Below are 20,597 nucleotides of genomic sequence, written 5' to 3'. Positions count from 1 at the left end.
ACGAGTAAAAAGTGGCAACACCGCAGCCCCAGCCTACTGAAACAGCTGTTGCACTAATTCTTAATAGAGCTTCTGTGCAATGTTTACTTTTATGTTTATGAGTTGAGGTGCAAAGTTGCCACACATCAACATTGTAGCCTTGTATTAGAATAGGCTTTGTAACAGGTTAGGTTCCATTCGCAGGTTGTATTTTTGTTGTACATTACTATTAGTGATGTTATTAGGAGTTTATAATAATTTATTTGTCTTGTAAATAATCATTACGTTCATAGTCTTAATAACTAGTATCAAATAGAGAAAATACTAATAAAAATATGTTCTGTAATATCAGTTTTGGAGATCAACTTTTTTATGATTTCATTATTTAGGTAGGGTGCAGAAAAAAAAATGTTTCATTTACGAGATCCATTGAATTTGACTGAGGAGTGATAAAGAAATTAGACTTAACATTGTGTACATAAAATAGTGTATTGTATGATAAAACTTACAGTAGCATGAATAAACAAGTCATAAAATTAATTTCTCTAACAAAGTTAACCTTCTTCGTAAATTCTAAACCATATTTCATAGTATGACTAAGATATAAGCTCCTTTCTAACAACCTAAACTAATACACCAATGACTTAACTAATTGAAAAGCTTTTAAACTCATCCAATCCCTTCTACAGCTATAACTTAAGTATTTGGTTATGGAAGACAATTTGTAAGGTCACAATACTTTTTCCTTTTAGGAAACATTTAAAAGAATGTTAGGCCCCTCCAACGTGATCAGACTTGCCAGCTGTCTGGGTACATTTAACTTACCGTAAGAGTATACAAGTCTGTTCGATTGTCTATTGTCTTGAACGAGGCCTAGTATCATAAACAAAAGTGCTTTACAAAATAATATTAGGTAGTAAAAACCCATTCCCTAACTTGAATAAAATTCAATAACAATTTTTTATCACTAAATAACAAGATTTAAAATAATCAACAATATTATGGCAACTTGGTTAAGATAACAAAAGAAACAAGATTTTCTTAGACGATAACAATTTGATAGGTAACTAATCACAACATCATATTAGTGGAATGGTAAAACATCAGGCTTATTATAAGCCAATCGAACCAGAATTAAAAGAATGCAAACATTTACACTCTTCAAGAATCTATATAAAAACCGACTGGTTCAATTTTTATTGGTAACAGTGAGTGAAATGAACAAAAAAAAGCTAAACCAAATTTAAAATTATCCTAGAGTACAATTTTGCAGTCATAAAAGATCCAAAATACTATTTGCTGATCATAAAAATCTGTTTTCCATTTTTTGAAATTGATGAAATTACTTTAAAGCTACAAATTATTCTTTGCATGGCAAGACCACACACAACACTGAAGAAGCTTTTTCATTTCACTTTGTATCTGTAAAATTTGACGCTGTAACATTCCTTGATGAAATTGTAATAAAGAAATTGTCTATTGTCTATGTGTCATATATAATATATATATATTCATTTTCTGCTGTTGGAACAAATTGCTCAACTAATTTTCAATTTATTACTACAACAATGATCTATCTTAACAATTTCATACATTTAATTTTATTATTAAAACTTCATGATCTTTTTCACCACGAAAATGGAATAGTCAAATATATGATGAAGTTGAACAAATAAAATACATTTATATATGACGTATTACTTTAAAGCTACAATGTACCTAAATGTAACAACCATACAATGCCTGACACCAGCAGGGAATCAAAATCTTTGGTAGATTCATTTAATAAAAGCACCCATTAAAGTGGCATGAGCAACAAACCTTATGTAAGGCCAAATAAACCAAGACAAACTAAAATTCAAAACTTGTACACTTTGCTAAATCGTAATCGTACTCACACCAACCAACCAACGGAAAGATGTAGCATTTTTCTAGCGATCCATAAATATTTGGTTTATTCAGTGCAAGGGTTTTAAGACCAAACCTATCAAAATAAAAACCGTTCCAATCTGGTGGTTAGTGTAAGTGATTCTAATACCCAAAATCAAATTATTAGTTTGTTACTAAGGAGTGCAGCTCCCGTAACATTTTGTTGGTGAAGACACACTCAAAATACCTCTCAACATGGAATTAATATAATGTATGCTGAATATAAAGTTAAACGCCAACATCTTAGGCTTGGTAAAATATTGTTAGGCATCAATATAAATGTGTATACTATACAGTATACGTTAGATTATATGTATGGAATATGTACATACATGATATGTCGGTAACTAACGTATTATATTTCTGAGGCACATCCGGTGGGGTAAAAGCTAACTGATGACTTTGGCCTTCAGCAAGACTTCAACATCTTCTATATCCTTCTTGCTTTGGATAAGTCGCAACTCAAGTTGTCCAACACTCGGTTTGTCTTTCTTGTTTTTCAGATCCTCTGTAAAAAATTGTTTTTATTAGTTTTCCTTTTTACACTAGTGAAGTAACAGTTTAAATCTATTGGCTTAGTAGTTATTAGAGTAGGCCGTAACGGAGGAGGATGTGAATGTATTGGGTAAGAATTTACAATATATATTTATAGCCTAATAAAAATCACTAACGTTTAGCATAGTCCAGTGTTCGTTTTAACACTGCTTGTATTGTGTTCTGCGTCTTTTCCAACGCCTCGTAGATATTGTTGTTGCTCTTGGCCATCCAGGCAAGGAACAGAGCGGCAAACAGGTCTCCCGTCCCTGTGAATGTGGCGTCCAGTAGAGGAATCTCAATTGTAGCTCGTTTGCACTTTCCATCTGTGGAACAAGTGATCATGTAAAATAAAGTTTTTAAGATAAAATACATTTTTAAGGTTATTGAATAGCTTGGCCGGTTAGTGTTGTTAGTGAAGATTTGTGTGTGAATTCTCATTGTGACATCAGGTCCTAGTTCGATGTTATTTATTATTTTAACAACACTATCAATACAATTTTGTGTGTTTTTACGCCAGTGGCATTTTTTACGTTTTGAAAGGGAACGGTCCAAACCCAGGTCTTGTTACCTTCCAACGTCAACCTTTTTGTTAGATGGCATCATTAATTCATTGCCCAATGACAAACGGTGTCTGGGTCTGGAACTCTTTTAAGCTTAGGGAACATGATTTTGCACAAAATAAGGTTACTTTAATGTATTGAAAGAACTGCATTTCAGTCTAATCTTTTGCCAGCTGTAAATCAGTAACAATTTATATCCAGGCATAAGTTGTGCCTTTTTCCAAGTTTACACAGCTAAAATCTGTTACTTAAGTAGTGCATTTGCAATTAGCTGATAATCTCACTTTACCTTACGCAAATTTGTTTAGCCTATTGGAAATATTAATTTGCGTACGATCAATATAAATAACTTTACTATCAGGTTACATAAACATAATCTAAAAGTTCTAGTACTAAATAAACAAAATATTTTTGGCGGAAACATTGTGTTCAGCTGGATTAGTTGGTATACTAATCCATATAAATGTTAAGTGAAGTGTAGACCAGCTGATTCACAATTTGTAAACTTTTTAAAGCTTTTCAATCTACAAAACATTGACAGTAACGCAACAGAAATTAATGTCCAACACAACGTACCTGCCATGGTGCTGGCTAAAGCCAGTAACTGGTTATTATTGGAACTGAGCTGAGAAGACGAGATAGCGACTGTCTTGATGCCTTTCTCATGAAACCAATCTACTGCAGCCCAGGCGTCAGCTATACTACGTACAGGTTTCTGGGTCAACAGTCTGAAAAAAATGTAAGAAAAACAATTTGTTATAAGCTGATAATTACATTCTTTTCCTACAGTTACCTATCAATGTACATGTTCTCTCACTGATTTGAGAAAGCAAAGTGGCCAATTCGCTCATCAGTGAGACAATGTTAACATTGTCTCACTCTAATTACTTTGTCTCACTCCAGATTTGCAACGTGAAGGCACGAAATAGTGAGCGCGTAACATGCAGGCAACGTCGTGTGCGCGCGAAGTACGTTGGCAGCACTGGCTGTAAATCAGCTGGTCAACTGTTGTACTGTTGTATTTGTCACTTCACATTAAATGTTATATTAAAAGTTCACTTCTGTGTAAAAATAGGTTATGTTTGAAGAAACATAAGACCAATTTATTTGTTTTATGGTAACTGTAGGAAAAGTATAATGTGCAACTCGAGTTCAAAGTACAATTGCCTCACTCGAGAAACCATTCCTCACTCGCCTACGGCTCGTGAGTAAGGATTTCTCTCGAGTGAGTCAATTGTTCACTTTTCTCACTAGTTGCACAATAGTTATTTGTGCAACTAGTGAGAAAAGTGAGCAATTGACTCACTCGAGAGAAATCCTTACTCACGAGCCGTAGGCGAGTGAGGAATGGTTTCTCGAGTGAGGCAATTGTACTTTGAACTCGAGTTGCACATTATACTTTTCCTACAATTACCATAAAACAAATAAATTGGTGAAGAAACATAACCTATTTTTACACAGAAGTGAACTTTTAATATAACATTTAATGTGAAGTGACAAATACAACAGTACAACAGCTGACCAGCTGATTTACAGCCAGTGCTGCCAACGTATTTCGCGCGCATACGACGTTGCCTGCATGTTACGCGCTCACTATTTCGTGCCTTCACGTTGCAAATCTGGAGTGAGACAAAGTAATTAGAGTGAGACAATGTTAACATTGTCTCACTGATGAGCGAATTGGCCACTTTGCTTTCTCAAATCAGTGAGAGAACATGTACATTGTTAGGTAACTGTAGGAAAATAACTATTCTCTTCTACTGGATCTGGAGATCTTTTAACGATGTTTGCATGGATTATGAATACAAACACACCAGGTTGATAAACTAGGCCTACATATCATATTTCTTTTACTGAAACTACCCAGCAATTGAATTTGCGTAAAATATTAGGTACTTTTAAACTTCTAGTTAGGCCTAACAGTTGTGTAAATGAAACAGACATATGATTTATTTATTGCTTAAGTATACAAGGGTGTCATAAATATTAGTATTTGTTGAGACTACCAACATTTTACAACATGTTGTACATTCGGGTCTTGTTTTGAGATTTTTAGTTACTTACTCGAGCTCGTATTGGTTTGGCGTAACGATGTCAGCTAGGGGAACAATTGTGTCTCTGTAGATAGGCAGTAAGTCTTGCGGAACGTACATAGCTCCATTATCACCCATCACCGGATCACAAACTGTAAAGCAAAAATTTTAAACACAACTAAGCATCATGCATTAACATTCATTGTTAACTGAATAGTTGTTAGTCAACACACAAAAAATGTCTATTTACTAGTTACAAAACACTGCCTACTGGGGAATGGTTAAACAACTGGCATAGAGATGAAAAATATAGATATTTGACGCAATATGTGAAATAAGCAAAGTGGAATAAAGCATAACACAGGGATTTATCAGGGAAAATCAGACTGTAAGATATGTTTGCTTTATTTAACTACTTAAAATTTGGTTCCACAGATAGGCTACTAAGGTTTATCAATTTATTTTCAGAGTTAGCATTTCAAAATAAATATTTGTATTTAAAAGGAACAAAAATGAAATGAAACAATTACTAATTATTTATTAAAAACACATAGGTAAGTGAAAACGGTTTGTATGCAACTGTCCAGATACATTAGTATAGAAGTTTAGTTTCCTGTGTGTAATTTAAAGTGAGCAAAACTTCCCATCTTATTCAGTCATATATTATTTAACCTTGTTATGTAGGTAGTGGTTTACATTATGTAAGTTCTTGTATACCTACTGTAATCATATGGGTGATAACTTTTATTACTGTAGGCTACACAGTACAGTAGTGAGATCTAATAGAACGTTGTTTAGTTCAAATTAGATTTCAAAAGATGTGTGAAATTATCAAACCACACTTACTATAGGTGAGGTTATGGCAGACCTTTTTCAAATGGTGTACCACTTCGGCCACCTTGTACAGAAAGCTTGGACTACCGATGTATCCGGTCAGTAGATGGGTGTACGACTGATCCAGCTGATTGATCTTCAGCCCTTCCACCAGTTCTCCTGCACATCAACACAGTATTGTTTGGAATCTTTGGGTTTGAGAAAATTCAATCTTGTATTAGCCTTCAGCAAGATAACTTGCTATTAATTTTTAATCCAACCCAAACCGGCTGCAGCAAAGTTGGAAAAGCTTAAAGGTCGGTTAGCAAGGGAAATGATAAATAACCCATGGTGATTTCCAAAATGATTAAAATACCCCCACCGCAGCAAACCTGCCGACTAAGCGAATTTCCATTTGTCTGAATTGATTTTCAGTTAATTATATTTTAATAACATTATGTTTAACGAGTACCTAGGTTTGCTGCTACAAGGAAACTAATAAAGTGTGTTTTTGAGTAAAATATTGATAGCTTAGTACAAATCTGGTAAGTAGTGGATACCACCATTTTGGTTTTGATTAATGTTAAATCTTGTGTAGGCTGATATGAGAAAACCTGACCAAATCTTCGAATAAAACTTTGACATACATGATTTACCTTCATCTCCCTTAATTACATATCTTTTAATTTATTATTTACATTTCAAATTTCAATTTTGAAGTTCCAAAAATACTAATTATTAAATTTAAATGAACATTTTTATTTACTAGGTGAAACCCGTCGAAATCGACGGTTATTTTCAAGGCTTACGCTAATTCATCTAATTGCGATAAATTTAAAGATTGATAAGTGTAAACAATAATGATATTGATATTAATTGCATTAGTTACCAAATATGGTTGATCATTCAATGAATAAAATATCTCCCATACTGTACGTCATCGGAGTTATTAGTATATTATCTGCTATCTCGTCGTTTTGAAGAACCTTTAAATAGTATTAAAATCGTATTGGTGGATCTTTTGTAGTTAAACACTTCCGTGATTTCATCAGTGTAATGCAGATTAATCTATGATTTTATTTGAAAAAAATATCTGTTTGTTAGGAAGACACGTTCTAACTTCAAAGGGAGGTATCCATTACAATGTAAGTTTGATTTTTCCTTCGTCACGTCGCTTTAGTTCATATCGTACTTCTGTGCTAATGAATAACCCTCTATCACAGTTTTGAGAAATTTGTTGTGGGGTTACTGTTAAAGCTGGAATTCCTTGACATGGGGGATGTCAGTTAGTGTCTCAGCCATATCAATTACATAAAGTTGTCAATATAATCTCTCTCCGGAATATTAGGTGTAGTGGAATATACTTGAAGTGAAGTTGGCTTTTATTCTTAAACTGTTAGGGGTCTCCTCATTTATATGCGGCTTCATTGGCAACAAATAATGCAAATGACACAGCAATTAGGCATTTCCAAAAAGCAAAAATAATGTAAATGGGCTGTTACGTAAATATTTACGTTTACATGCATTGTTAATCAACGTATCTTAACGTATCAACGTAAAGGATGATGTGATCTAGTTTAAAAGGAATATGAACTTTCTGTCATGACAGTAGCTGCTTAAATATTATTTACTCATTGGGTCATATTTACAGCCATAATGTTGTGTTATTTTCAATAACATATGGGTATGATACATAGATTTTTTTGCTGCTGATGAGTGCACTGTAAGAATATATATTTTTGAGATAAATTAAATGGTTTTTGTTGCTGAGTAGCGCTAGTAAACATGCACAACCCTTTTCTAATAACATTCAAAGGCTCTCTAAGAATTCAAGTTCTTATTAGTATACATATCTATATTATGTTTTCACTAAGCTGAATGAATACATCGAAGTAACCTCTCTGAAAGCTTAATGACTTTCTTTATCATGCAAATATTTCTGCATAAATATTGTAAAAATTTTTATCCAGTTGCTGTAAACTACTATTAATTTAACAAAATGGACACGGCTGAAATGGGCACCGTGCCCTTCTGCACTTGTAGGCTATTTTTTGTATTATATTGCACAATTGAATATTTTTCCAATGATTGAAAACATGTATGACAATAATCTCATGAACCTATGGTGATCCGTCTGGAACAATATGATAAAAAAATAAAGACAAAAATGGTGAAAAGGGCAGTCACCAACCCGTAAAATAGATATAAGGTCAATAAGAAATAATTTTGAGGGTTTGGCCTACTGTGATAAAAGGATTTTCCAATGATTTCGTCATGGAACGTTATTTATTGCAAAACATGACATGATACAGAATGAAATTTATTTTAAAATCAGAAAATAACATTGCAAATGCTTCTTTTGGGCTATTCAGTTACTGTCAATTAATGTGTCTTGTTTAGAATACAATTTACAAATTACAGCTGTTTCATTAAAAAGTATTATCCACATGGCCAAAATGTAAACAAATCTGCAGAGGAATCTTTAAAGGCTACTGAGGCAGAGTCCTAAGTGAATTTACTTCGTTTTTCTTTTGATTACTCATCTACAGACCAAGACCTTTCTTTTGACACCCCTACCAAGTTTCTACGCCCAGCCTTTCTCTCAAATTAGTGGAGACAAAGTTTCCAATTAAATTTTTAGATTCCCCCATGTAATCTTATAGGAGAAAATCATCCAACTTTGATGGAAGATCCTGTCCAAAATAATAAAGATATCAAAAAACGAAAAACACTTTTGCAAAACTACAGATCAGGGCAATTCTTTTGACACTTTAATCATAAAAATCGGTCCAAAAATGAGGGAGGAGTTCTGTTCACAAAAATCGGCTTAGCGTATTATATATATAGATTTCACTCTTCTTTATATTAATCACAAATCCTTCCATCTTCAGTTTCTTCACTCACAATAAATCTTTAGCAAAACTAAGTCAGCTGTTTTTTGCCTTATCAATACAGTCTTTTGAAATATTAAAGAAACTATATCTATAGGTACTATAAAAAAATTCAAACAAATAATTTAGCATTAAAGACAGCAGACAAAACTAATATGACTATCAAAGCATCAAGGACTAAAAAATGTAATAGCAAATACAATAGCCTATATGTTTCATTGCATCTCTAAATCTACTCTACAAAAATAGCAACAAACAACTTAATATACAAACCAGTTCTTTTAATCAGTTCCATCGTCCATTGCCTTTACATTTTCTCACTTACCATTAAGAAAACATAGTAGATATTTCATTGATTTTAGAAACAAAAGAACACTGTGTACCGCTTAGTTTTATGATATATTCCTTGGTTTAATTTAATCAGTGGTGTAGCAAAACAAGTAATAAATGTATTAAATAAAGTAAATGTGAACTGAAAGCTATGTCATGATAAAATAAGAGTATTTTGTATTACCATTTGATAATTAAATATAGTTACACATACACACTATATTTAACAGATTTTAGAAAACAAAAATCAACGACGTACAATTTAGTCATTGATGATATTCTTTAGCTTAATTTAAGCATAGTTTTAGCAAAACCCAATAACTAAATATACCTAAATATACATCTAAAAAAATGTGATGTGGAAGTTATGTTAAGTTAATCTACTGTAACACGTCATGTTAAGCAGTTCAAATTTATTTAAATTAGCCTCCAAATTCATACAAAACATCTATACATTGCAATTTTCATACTGTTTCCATGAAAACATATCAATAACATTATTTTCATAACTTTAGACGCTTTAAAAAACCAAAGAGGAGCCGGAGTTGATACAGCAACATTTATAGAAGCTTTTTTTTCTATAATCATTGACATAGTTTTAGAATAAATAATCCATGATAAAAGGTTAGATTAAAATAAACCTACTTCATAGTTATGGAAAATATTATATTTAATTTCTTTGTACACTATCAGCTGTCTGAGATTGTGAAATATGCAGTTTAGCAGTTCTTCTTGTTTACATTTAAATATCAAAGCAAATGTAAACAAACATTGTTAGTGTTCTTATCGCAGCCATGGAGACCAATCAATATTTACTTTTAAAATGTTCACCTCAGAACTTTTAAAGCCAAAGGGGCAAAGCCTACGGTCAGTATCGAAATGTGAATAGTCCTATAATGGTCCTTGGTATGGTAGCTATATTTTTGTAAAATTTAAGCCAAGTTGGTTCAGTAGTTTTTGCACCTATTAGTAACACACATACAGACAGACACCATTAGATTTTTATATAATAGTATAGAAGTATAGATATATATAAGTCTATATATATATATATATATACTAGCTGACCCGGCGAACTTCGTATCGCCTAAGTTATAGGTTTCCCCTAAGACAGACCGATGGAAAGAAAGTACCGTTACGTTTAATTTTCAAGATGATCTCGTTCGCATCGCTCAATCACGTCCTGGTTGAAGTTCGTTCGCTACGCTCACTCACCTTTGGGTTGGAGCTCGTTCGCTACGCTCACTCACCTTTAGGTTGGAGCTCGTTCGCTGCGCTCACTTGCCTTCAGGTTAGCTCGTTCGCTACGCTAACTCGCCTCCAGGTTGAAGTTCGTTCGCTACGCTCACTCACCTTTGGGTTGGAGCTCGTTCGCTACGCTCACTCACCTTTAGGTTGGAGCTCGTTCGCTGCGCTCACTTGCCTTCAGGTTAGCTCGTTCGCTACGCTAACTCGCCTCCAGGTTGAATCAAGATGATCTCGTTCGCATCGCTCAATCACGTCCTGGTTGAAGTTCGTTCGCTACGCTCACTCACCTTTGGGTTGGAGCTCGTTCGCTACGCTCACTCACCTTTAGGTTGGAGCTCGTTCGCTGCGCTCACTTGCCTTCAGGTTAGCTCGTTCGCTACGCTAACTCGCCTCCAGGTTGAAGTTCGTTCGCTACGCTCACTCACCTTTTGGTTGCAAATTAGCTGTTGTCATAAATGTAAAAGAAATAATAGTGCTGCACCCTGTTGGTAATCCTTGTAACTTTAATGCTATTGAACATCATAGAACAGAACCAACTTGTTTAATTGAAACAGCTGTTAAGATTCATTAATTCCATTTCTCATAAGGTTAACATGGGAAACTCCAGAGCCGCTGGGGCGGAGCCCTTTTAAGAATTTCGAAACGGGAAATAGTTTACTTTCTATTCGCATACCTACAGAATTTACACACCAAATTTCATAACGATCGGTGAAGTCGTTCCGGAGGAGTTTGCAGACAAACACTGTGACACGAGAATTTTATATATTAGATATATACATATATAAAAATTTGAACGAATGGTGTTTTTGGCCTCTGGGGACATCAAAATGAAAAAGTAAATTGGTCCCGGGTCTAGGTCTTACCGTGCCACCTACGGTATTAGCTACTTCCCTATAGGGAAATTCGCTAAAATGAATAAACAATCCCTATTGTCGGTCCTCAAAGCCTCAAGATTTCCTCCCATTGCTAACTTTTTCCGTTTTAAAGCTATCATCACAGATAAATATCTCTGTTTAAAATGTATGTGTACTATTCCAACAATTAGATAACTGTTGTAAACAGGGTGAAATATTTTATACTTTTCTTACACTTTCTTAAAACAAAGGCTAGCCTATATACATTTTATCAAAATGGGCATTTACCAAGATGATTTTCATTCAGAACTTGGCCTTTAAAGACACCATAGCCGGTGTGGTTCGAGAACTGGACAGAGTTGATTGGGTCCACTTCAAAACCCAAAACCTTAAACAGAAGATCATGTGTAAATTATAATAAAAAATGGTTGTAACCTGTGGGGAGATAGTTAATTAATCAGAAATATTCTTAAATATACTGTTAAATCAGCAATGCAATTTCACACAAATTATTGTTTTCACACATTTAACAAAGATTTATGAAAGAATTAAGTTAGTAAAATAAAATACAATAGGTAACAACACTAACAACTTCATAGGTACAATCTCTTTTAAAAATCTGAAGCATCTATATATATAATACGCTAAGCCGATTTTTGTGAACAGAACTCCTCCCACATTTTTGGACCGATTTTGATGATTAAAGTGTCAAAAAAATGGCCCTGATCTGTAGTTTTGCAAAGTCTTTTTCGTCTTTTGATATCTTTATTAGTTTGGGCAGTATCTTCCATCAAAGTTGGGTTTTCTCCCATAAGATTAACATGGGGGAATTTTAATATTTAATTGGAAACTTTGTCTCCACTAATTTGAGAGAACGGCTGGGCTTAGAAACTTGGTAGAGGTGTCCAAAGAAAGGTCTTGGCCTGTAGATGAGTTATCAAAAGAAAAACGAAGTAAATTCGCTCAGGGCTCTGCCCCAGAAGCCTTTAAAGATTCCTCCACAGATTTGTTTACATTTTGGCCATGTGGATAATATTTTTTAATGAAACAGCTGTTAATTTTAAAATTGTATTTCAAACAACACACATCATTTATCCAGGAGCTACTGAATTGTCCAAAAGAAGTATTTGCAATGTTATTTTCTGATTTTAAAATTGATTTTCTTCCGTATCATGTCATGTTTTGCAATATAACGTTCCATTACGAAATCAGTTGAAAATCCTTTTATCACAGTAACTCTTACAATTATTTCTTATTGAACTATCTTATCTATTTTACGGGTTGGTGTACTTTTTCACACATTTTCCCTATATTTTATCATTATTCTAGACAGATCATCATAGGTTCATGAGATTATTGTCATACATGTTTTCATCATTGGAAAAATCTTTGATTGTGTAATACAATACAAAATAATACAAGTGATGAAGGGAACCCATTTGAGCCGTGTCCATATTTTGTTAAACTAATAGTAGTTTACAGCAACTGGATAAAACATTTTACAATATTTATGTAGAAATATGTGGATGATTTAGAAAGTCATCAAGCCGAAAAACTGCAATATACTGCAGACTTTTAAGGGAGGTTACTTTGATGTATTCATTCAGCTTAAAGAAAACATAATGTAGATATGTATTCAAACAAAAACCATTTAATTTATCTCTAAAAATATATTCTCAAAGTGCACCGAACAGCAGCCTAAAAAAATACTACCTATTTAACCTATCCGGATAGTTACAAAATGCTCAAACTCGGATTGTGACATTTAAAATTCGGCTTATATTTTTCTTAACCAACAGAGTATTCATCTGCAGAAGAAGTTCATTATGCTCTTATCGTGTCTAATAACATCCTAACACAGAAACCTTGCCCAAAATGGTACCTATCTTCACAAATTATTTGCAGTGGCCTATATTACGGACCGTGGCCCACTGGGTTGGTGAGATTATTGAAAATAACAATACACTTTGACTGTAAAAAATGGCAAAAATACTAATTACCATTTAAGCAGAGACTGTCACTATAGAAAGGACATGTTACTTTTAAACTAGATCACATCATCCTTTGATTACAACAATGCGTGTAAACTTCACTATTTACGTATCAGCCAATTCAGTTCAGTCAATATTTTATTCATTGAATGGTCAACCATATTTTGTAAATAACGCAATAGTCATTATTATTTTAAACTTATTACTCATTAAATCATGCTAAATGCTCAAAATTTGTATTACTTCACTCAATTTATCGCAGTTAGAAGAATAGCGTAAGCCTTGAAATTAACCGTCGATTTCGACGGGTTTCACCTAGTAACATTTAACTCTTTAGCAGCCCACTTTGTAAATCATATATTTTGTAAAGTTTCGTCAGAGCTCCATCATAAACTCCAATTTGTATGAACACGTACAGAGCAACTACAACCCATTAACCCAAATGATAGTCACAACACATGACGTGCTCATAACATCAGGAGTAGGCATATACTTCTAATAAATTTTAGACAATATACCAAAGTCAAAACACACAACATTTTCTGTCAAAATACAAATTCATAAAAACATTTAGTTACAGAAGAAAATGAAATGTACTTAAGGGTCTTCACAAGTGTCACAAGATCAGTTGAAGCAATCTGCATTGCAAAAACTTTATGTTTCAAGTATGCTTAATTTGGTACGGCCAACTTTCTAAATTCATGAGCTACAGTGAACATAGAATTGAAAAAGATGACTTCCAAAATCCATTAAAACCCTTCCTTAATAGCATTAAGGATAATTCTTTTCAGCTACCAACGATAGTGGAATAGATTATCACACTAATCAAATTTATAAATATTCGATAAACCACACTATGGAATATTAGTAAGAAGATATTGTTATGCATTATGTCCAATGTTTTCTTCAGCACTTTTAAAATTTAAAGGATTTTCAATGAAATGAAAATATTTGATAAGAAGTTATCAACGGAAGTTTGTTGCAAATATCAAACAATTGACTTATTATTGCATAAGCTACTTAAGATTACCAGATAATAAAAAAAAAAATTAACTGATGAAAAAAGTCATGTTATCTTATATGTATTATTTCATCAAGAATATTTGACTAAATCTCAACAAAAATTGCATATTGTTATAAGGGAATGATTATCCAGGCTGTTTATTACATATTTTGGTCTTGGTCTAAAGTAAGATAAGGTTTTTTTAAAGTTTTTTTTATGAGCCTAGAGTTGTTACATTGTTTATGTTGATTTTTGTTTTTTAAAGATGCATGAATACGGTTGATGTCAACTATTACTAAGAGAGTTAAAATTTATCTTATCTCGTTGACTCAGAGTTCATGACTTCATTTCCGTAAACATGACTTTACAAAGCTACCAAATAAATGAAACTGAGCATACAATGTAGGTTGTACCGCTAGTCTTCAAATCTGAAGGTCGCTGGTTCGATTCCAAGCAAGTTTGATTCCGGACTCAGATGTAATTTACCATTGAGCTATTTTATTATTGATGCCAGATAGCAAAAGGACGACATCAGATAATAATGAAACTAGCGTTTAGACAGTTCCCTGACAAATATGCAGTGGCGGATCTAGAGCAGTCACAAGGGGGGGGGCCCAAACCCCGGGGGGTTCGGGGTACACCCCCAAAAAATTGGTGTAAACTAAGTCTAAAAAATTTGCAGTTTTATACCATTTCTTTGTCTAAAGTTAGTGTGACAAATTATTTTACACAATTTGTATGCACTACTGTATTACATGCAGTAAAAAATATATGTATATGTATGCCCAAGGGGGCGGTCGCCCCCCTCTCTGGATCCGCCACTGAAAATATGTCAAAAACACCAAGATGGCGTAGATAAACACAAAATAAATTAATATAGTAGGCCTGATAAATATTTTTGGGTGACAAATTATGAAAATGAAAAAATTAGGCTACCTAAAACTTTTGGTCCTGACTTTAAGTACCTAACTTTTAGTCCCGAATTCGGTTCCTTTTCGCCTGTGTTTATGTCTTTGTTAAATTCTGGGGAGAGGGGAGGACTCCTGGAGGCAACTCTGGGCCTACTACAAAGCTGAACATACATTGTTAGGTTTTGTAATCTTATTTGGAGTAATTCAAACAATTTTTATTTGACTAGTTTGCCTTAAAAGTGATCCCAAGATATATTTAGATAGTGTATTTCTAAAAGTAAACCCATGATATTGACGACATAATCATAAGCAGAATTAAAAACTTCCTTGAGAATAGCAAGTTGTAGGCCTAACTAAATTTAGAATATAGCCTAAGTTAAATTGATACAGTGCAAGAAAAAGTTACTTGTCTGCTAGTCAATTGAGAGATACACGGAGGGGAAGTGTTATTCCCAAAGTTGAAGTTAATTTACATGGAAAAGGAAATCAAACGGCATAGTACCAAATTCTACCACCAAATATTATCCTGTCTAATTCATCAATCTACGAAGATCATAGAGAGAGATCAAAGGTCTTTAACATCTCTTGAAGGTAGGTACTTATAAAATATTAGGCCCATACATAATGCAAAAAATGATACTAGGCCTATAGCTCTCGTACTTGTGTCATCAACGATGTGGGGTACAGTTCCACAGAGATAGTTATTATTGGTTTAAATATTGTAGGCCTATACATCCATAAATCCATTCAATCAAAACAAAATAAAATTAGACTACGGTATATTTTATACAAACGTTCTTAACAAAACAAACAATTAGGTACCTAACCAAAACTTATTGATATGATTACCGCATACTGTTTAGGTTGTTTCTTTTATCTTTAACTTTATAAATTTAGGATAAAACCAATGATTAAAAAAATAAACAACTTTATTCAGTAGCCTATAGGACTAACTTAACTGTATGTTTTTCACAATGTTTTAAAACTTATAAGTAAACTTAAGTTATGTATAATAAGTTATTATGGTAAAATTAAATTCAATGCAATATTAATATCGAACCAAATTATGGTCGATTAATAAGATATTGATATAAAATCTGATAATATATAGCAGGTTCTCTGTGGAACTGTACCCCTATAAACGATGTGTCAACACAAAGTTTTGGGAATGATGTCTGAATTTATGGTATGTGTAACCATAGATAAAAGGAGTGTGTATCTTAAGCCTTTGGGATGTATAAATGGGTACAGTTTCTAAACTGGGCAATGCCTCCATACTGGAAATATTGATTAATAATTTAATATTTTTAACTACAATATATCAATTATAAAATCAAACTGTCATACCCTAACATAACTAAACAAACTTGCTGATAATGAAAAAATCAAATGAAGGTTTATTAATCAAATCGATAGTTTCAATCGATATTAGCGTAGACAAGTTAAGAAGCTGTACCCATATCACTTAAATAAAATAAAATTTAAAAAAAGAAGTAAAATACCGTAATGCAAGGTTTTGCAAAGCTGTAGAAACCATCATTATTAACTTCTGGGATAGGGTCAACCGGGGCTAATATGAACAAAAAAAGTAAACTTTTGACATTAACTCAAAAATGGTAAATGACAGAAGAAAAGAAAAAATAGTAGTGTATACAGCTCTTTTAGCTGAATCTATTTATTTACTAAAAAAAACCATAAATGTAACCATTATTTAAAAAAAAATTAAAAACCACTGTTCACATTAGCCCCGCTAAAAGGGGCTAATGTGAACAGCCCATGGGGCTAATGTGAACACTCTTAATAACTCTGTTATTTACAACACTAGGCATATGTGGGGGCTGTTGTGAACAAGCCTAGGGTCTAGTCTACCAGTTGCAATAAGTCTCAATATTTTATCTCAAATAGTTTTTGAGATATGAAGGTATCTTTGGAGAGCCGCGGGTCGCCCTACGGTAACCCTTTTTTTAAAAACCATTTATAAATATTATACAAGGCTAATAATAAGATATAAACAAGAAAAAAATTATCTGTCAACATACCTGAGTACCTATTTATTAAAAATTTCTTCCACATACAAATTGTTTAAAGCACTTAAAAAAACAATAATTTAAGACAATGGAAATTGTTCGTTTAGGCAAATGACAGTTTATTGCACTTTTAGGCCTATTAGGTAAATATAAAAATGTGGGCTAGGCCTATTCAACACCTTAACTGTTGTCTTTGTAAAATTAAAACTGTTTTATCACTGTAAGGCCTTCAAAGAAGTTTATTGAGGAACTTACGCCTCAAAAACTTCGACAATTTTGTCGAAGACATACTTATGTCCATCACTGGTTCCACATACATTAGGGGCTGGAAGTTTCCCCAAAATGTCAGTGGTAGAAACAATAAATATATCATCTTCTTTTTTCAGGAATGATTTTTTTTCCTCATCACAGGATTTAAATCCCATCACTTCGATCTCCCCGTCAGCCTGAGCTTGTATATATAGTACAATATATACTGTATATATTGTTGTTCATAATAGCCCCCATTCACTGTTCACATTAGCCCCCCAACTTTGAAAGCTTATAACTTTGGCTGTTATTAATATATTTTAACTTTGGGAAAAGAAAAATAATCCCCAATTCTTATTTAACAAAATTCAGGCTTAAGATTATTCCTACAACCAATGTAAAAATTGTTATAACAAAAGTTTTCACTTTGCGCGGAAAAGTTTTTTGGGCGGAAAAAAAGTGTTTTAACAAAGTATTTTTTTTTAAAAAGTCAAATTTGAAGTTTTCTCATTATGGACACAAAAAATACAATAAATTTCCTTTCTAATTATATTTTTTTCATGATTAAAAATCCCAGATAAATGACTTTTTAAGTCATTGTTCATATTAGCCCCAATATTTTGGTGTGTTCATATTAGCCCCGGTTGACCCTACCTACATGCAATTACATAATAAATAAGTTAAAGGGGTTATATTATCTGTGGTTAAATAAACAAAACTTTTGCAGGGACTTGGCTGAATCCAGTGCGCCGTCCTTAGGGTGGAGCGGTCGTGCGAGGCCTTTAAGGTTTTGGTTAGGCCACGCCCGGCAAAGCCTTACTCTCGCTAAAACTAAGTTAAAGTTTTGGAATGAAAATAATAAAATAAAGGACAGATAGATATACGTGCCTAAAATATGTCTAATTTATTATGAATTATTTCAATTACTGTACCTATTTATTATTTATTTAACATACGAAAAACATTTAAAACACAAAAGAATAAAAACATCGTTTTACAGCTTCGGCGACGGGATGAGGGAACCCGTGCCTCGCGGCAGCCACCCCGGTGAGTGGGTCGTACTTTTACGCTTACTCTTACTGTCACGCTCAGTGATAGTTATAGGTAATATTTTTTATATCTTTGAAACCCCCTTCCCAGACCAACTGCCAAAAACACAATTAACCTAACTTGACAAAAAGTAAATAAACAAGATAGCCTATGAGCATACAAAGTGACGGGACAACAATCCACAGTGAAGATAAGTGTTATTTTTTTTATTGACGATTGCAAAGAACTTTGTGGGCAATATTTATGATATCCACTTTGGAATTGGAACAATAAGTATAATGTGAAATTTGCAATAATAACTTATTAATGCCCATTTTCAGAGTGTAAAAGATTCTTTTTTTTCTTCAAAGTGCTTAAAATGACGACTTTGCAAGTAAGCCTACAATTTTACACAAATTTCCAGGGGGGAACCCCCAGACCCCCCTTTTCGCTAGGGGGTATTCCATCCCCAAAGTAAGCATTATTAAACAAGGCCTCACAACTATTTATTGCTCCAGGCCTCGCATTTTATAAGGACGGCTCTGGCTGAACTTGATTACTTGAATCTGATCTAGCCTAATCGTGATTTTAGATTGTTAAAATTCCTATAAATTAAATAGGTCTATGAGAATTTGTTGAAGGGGTACACTTTCACAAACAACCGAATGAAAATATCAATCGATATATCGATTATTCGGTATATAGTTTAGTTAGTTAGGTAATGTTCCAGTTAAATAGTTCCAGCTGGACAGCCGACTCGACTGGAATGACCATGCTGCCCATGTTGCCACACGGCTTGCGAGAGTCAACTGTCTCCTCAGGCGCCTCCGGAAATGTGTCACGGAGCAGTACCTGCTCATGGTATACCATGCCCTGTTTCATTCGCACATTGCGTATGGACTAAACCTTTGGGGTCATGCGTCAGAAGTGGAGGAAGTCTTAAAGCTTCAAAAAGCGGCAGTCCGTATAATCTCAAGGAGCCCTTTTAGAGAACACTGCAAACCGATATTCAAGAGACTTGGAATTCTAACCGTCTGCAGCCACTACATCTACGCCTGCCTGGTTGAAATAAAATGCAGTGTTCCTCTTCTCAACACCAGAAGCCACATCCACGCCCATAATACCAGAGCTAGGCAGGATCTCGATGTTCCCCGTGCGAGATTGAGCAGGACGCTCAATTCCTTCCCTACATCAGCCATCAAGTTCTTCAACAGACTCCCTTCCAGCATTCGATGTCTGGACGACCGGAAGTTCAAGAGTGCTGTGAAAGACTTGATGATCAATAGACCATACTACAAAGTAGAGGATTTCTTTAAGGACAATTTGGAGCGGGACAATTAATTTTTTGTACCGCCTACTGCCTGCCCGCCATGTTTAATACACAGTTTTATTTTATATGTGCGTGTAGTCTTTGTTTTTGTGTCTTTTTTTTCTGTATTAAACAACGACGCAGTCTATTCCCTCACCAGAGGGTCAACGACGAAGGCTAATGAATAATGAATAATGTTAACCTAACCTAACTAACCAAGGAATACATCAAATTAAACAACCGAATAATCAATATTAAGTACTTACTCATTCGGTTGATTGTGCCAACAGATATGGAAGTGTACCCATATTTTCATTCGGTTGTTTGTGTAGGACCCAAAGTAAAGTGCAGCCATTTTAAGTTATGATTTTATTATATTACCACAACCCAAATACCAAAGCAGTTAGGCCTACCTGAAGAGGGAATGTTGCACTTTTGTTTCCAACATAACCAGATACAACATGACTTTGAATAGAAAGTACTTTGTAATTTGCTGAAGACATTTAAAAAATCAAAATTCTAATAAAATTTCAAATTTAAAAACACTCTCACTCGATGATAGTACAAGTTGGTTACAACGTCTTGTCATAGAGAATAGAGTAGAATAGAGATATGGTTAAATTCAATTCAATCAATTTCAATAAATTGCTGTAGGCCTAATGTCAATTTTGTAAGAAAAAGTAGGAATGACAATAATGATGGAATGAAGATTGAAGATGCATGACAGATAACAGACAGCTGACATTAATATTGAGCGTGAAGCTTTATTTTGGAATAGACTTGGACCCTATGTCATGTAGCTTTACAACTTAATTTAGCCAGGTATGAAAATGTCATGTACCATTGATTATACAACTCCCCAAGCAAGTGGAGTTGTATAACCAATGTATTAATTTCGCCTATA

At 33.7% G+C, this 20,597-nt stretch overlaps 1 protein-coding gene across 1 annotated transcript; it reads right to left on the bottom strand.

Moving 5' to 3' along the window:
• Positions 1-449: 449 nt before the first annotated feature.
• On the bottom strand, positions 450-20,353 carry LOC128986864 (pyridoxal kinase). The gene is made up of 7 exons (XM_054407438.1): positions 20,107-20,353; positions 11,463-11,562; positions 5,885-6,031; positions 5,070-5,190; positions 3,582-3,733; positions 2,580-2,768; positions 450-2,416 (listed from the first exon to the last, which is right to left on the bottom strand). Exons 1-7 carry the CDS (start codon positions 20,194-20,196, stop codon positions 2,298-2,300), a joined length of 918 nt encoding a protein of 305 aa, XP_054263413.1. The 5' UTR covers positions 20,197-20,353; the 3' UTR covers positions 450-2,297.
• Positions 20,354-20,597: the final 244 nt, after the last annotated feature.

This window comes from Macrosteles quadrilineatus, unplaced genomic scaffold (assembly GCF_028750875.1).
Source record: "Macrosteles quadrilineatus isolate MER2022 unplaced genomic scaffold, UCM_ALF_1.0 Scaffold_2__2_contigs__length_208266976, whole genome shotgun sequence".
Taxonomy (NCBI): Eukaryota; Metazoa; Arthropoda; class Insecta; order Hemiptera; family Cicadellidae; genus Macrosteles; species Macrosteles quadrilineatus.
Note: the sequence above shows the minus strand (reverse complement) of the source record. Positions and strands in the feature narration are given on the sequence as shown.

Bases quoted from the DNA above. Each gene is read 5' to 3' on its own strand.
- LOC128986864 (XM_054407438.1), bottom strand. From the start codon at position 20,196: ATGTCTTCAGCAAATTACAAAGTACTTTCTATTCAAAGTCATGTTGTA. The intron at 11,563-20,106 runs GTAGGCCTAACT...CTTCTGTTTAAG, and splicing joins GTGCAACATTCCCTCTTCAG to GTTTTGGGTTTTGAAGTGGA. The intron at 3,734-5,069 runs GTAAGTAACTAA...CATTTTTTTCAG, and splicing joins CCAAACCAATACGAGCTCGA to ACTGTTGACCCAGAAACCTG.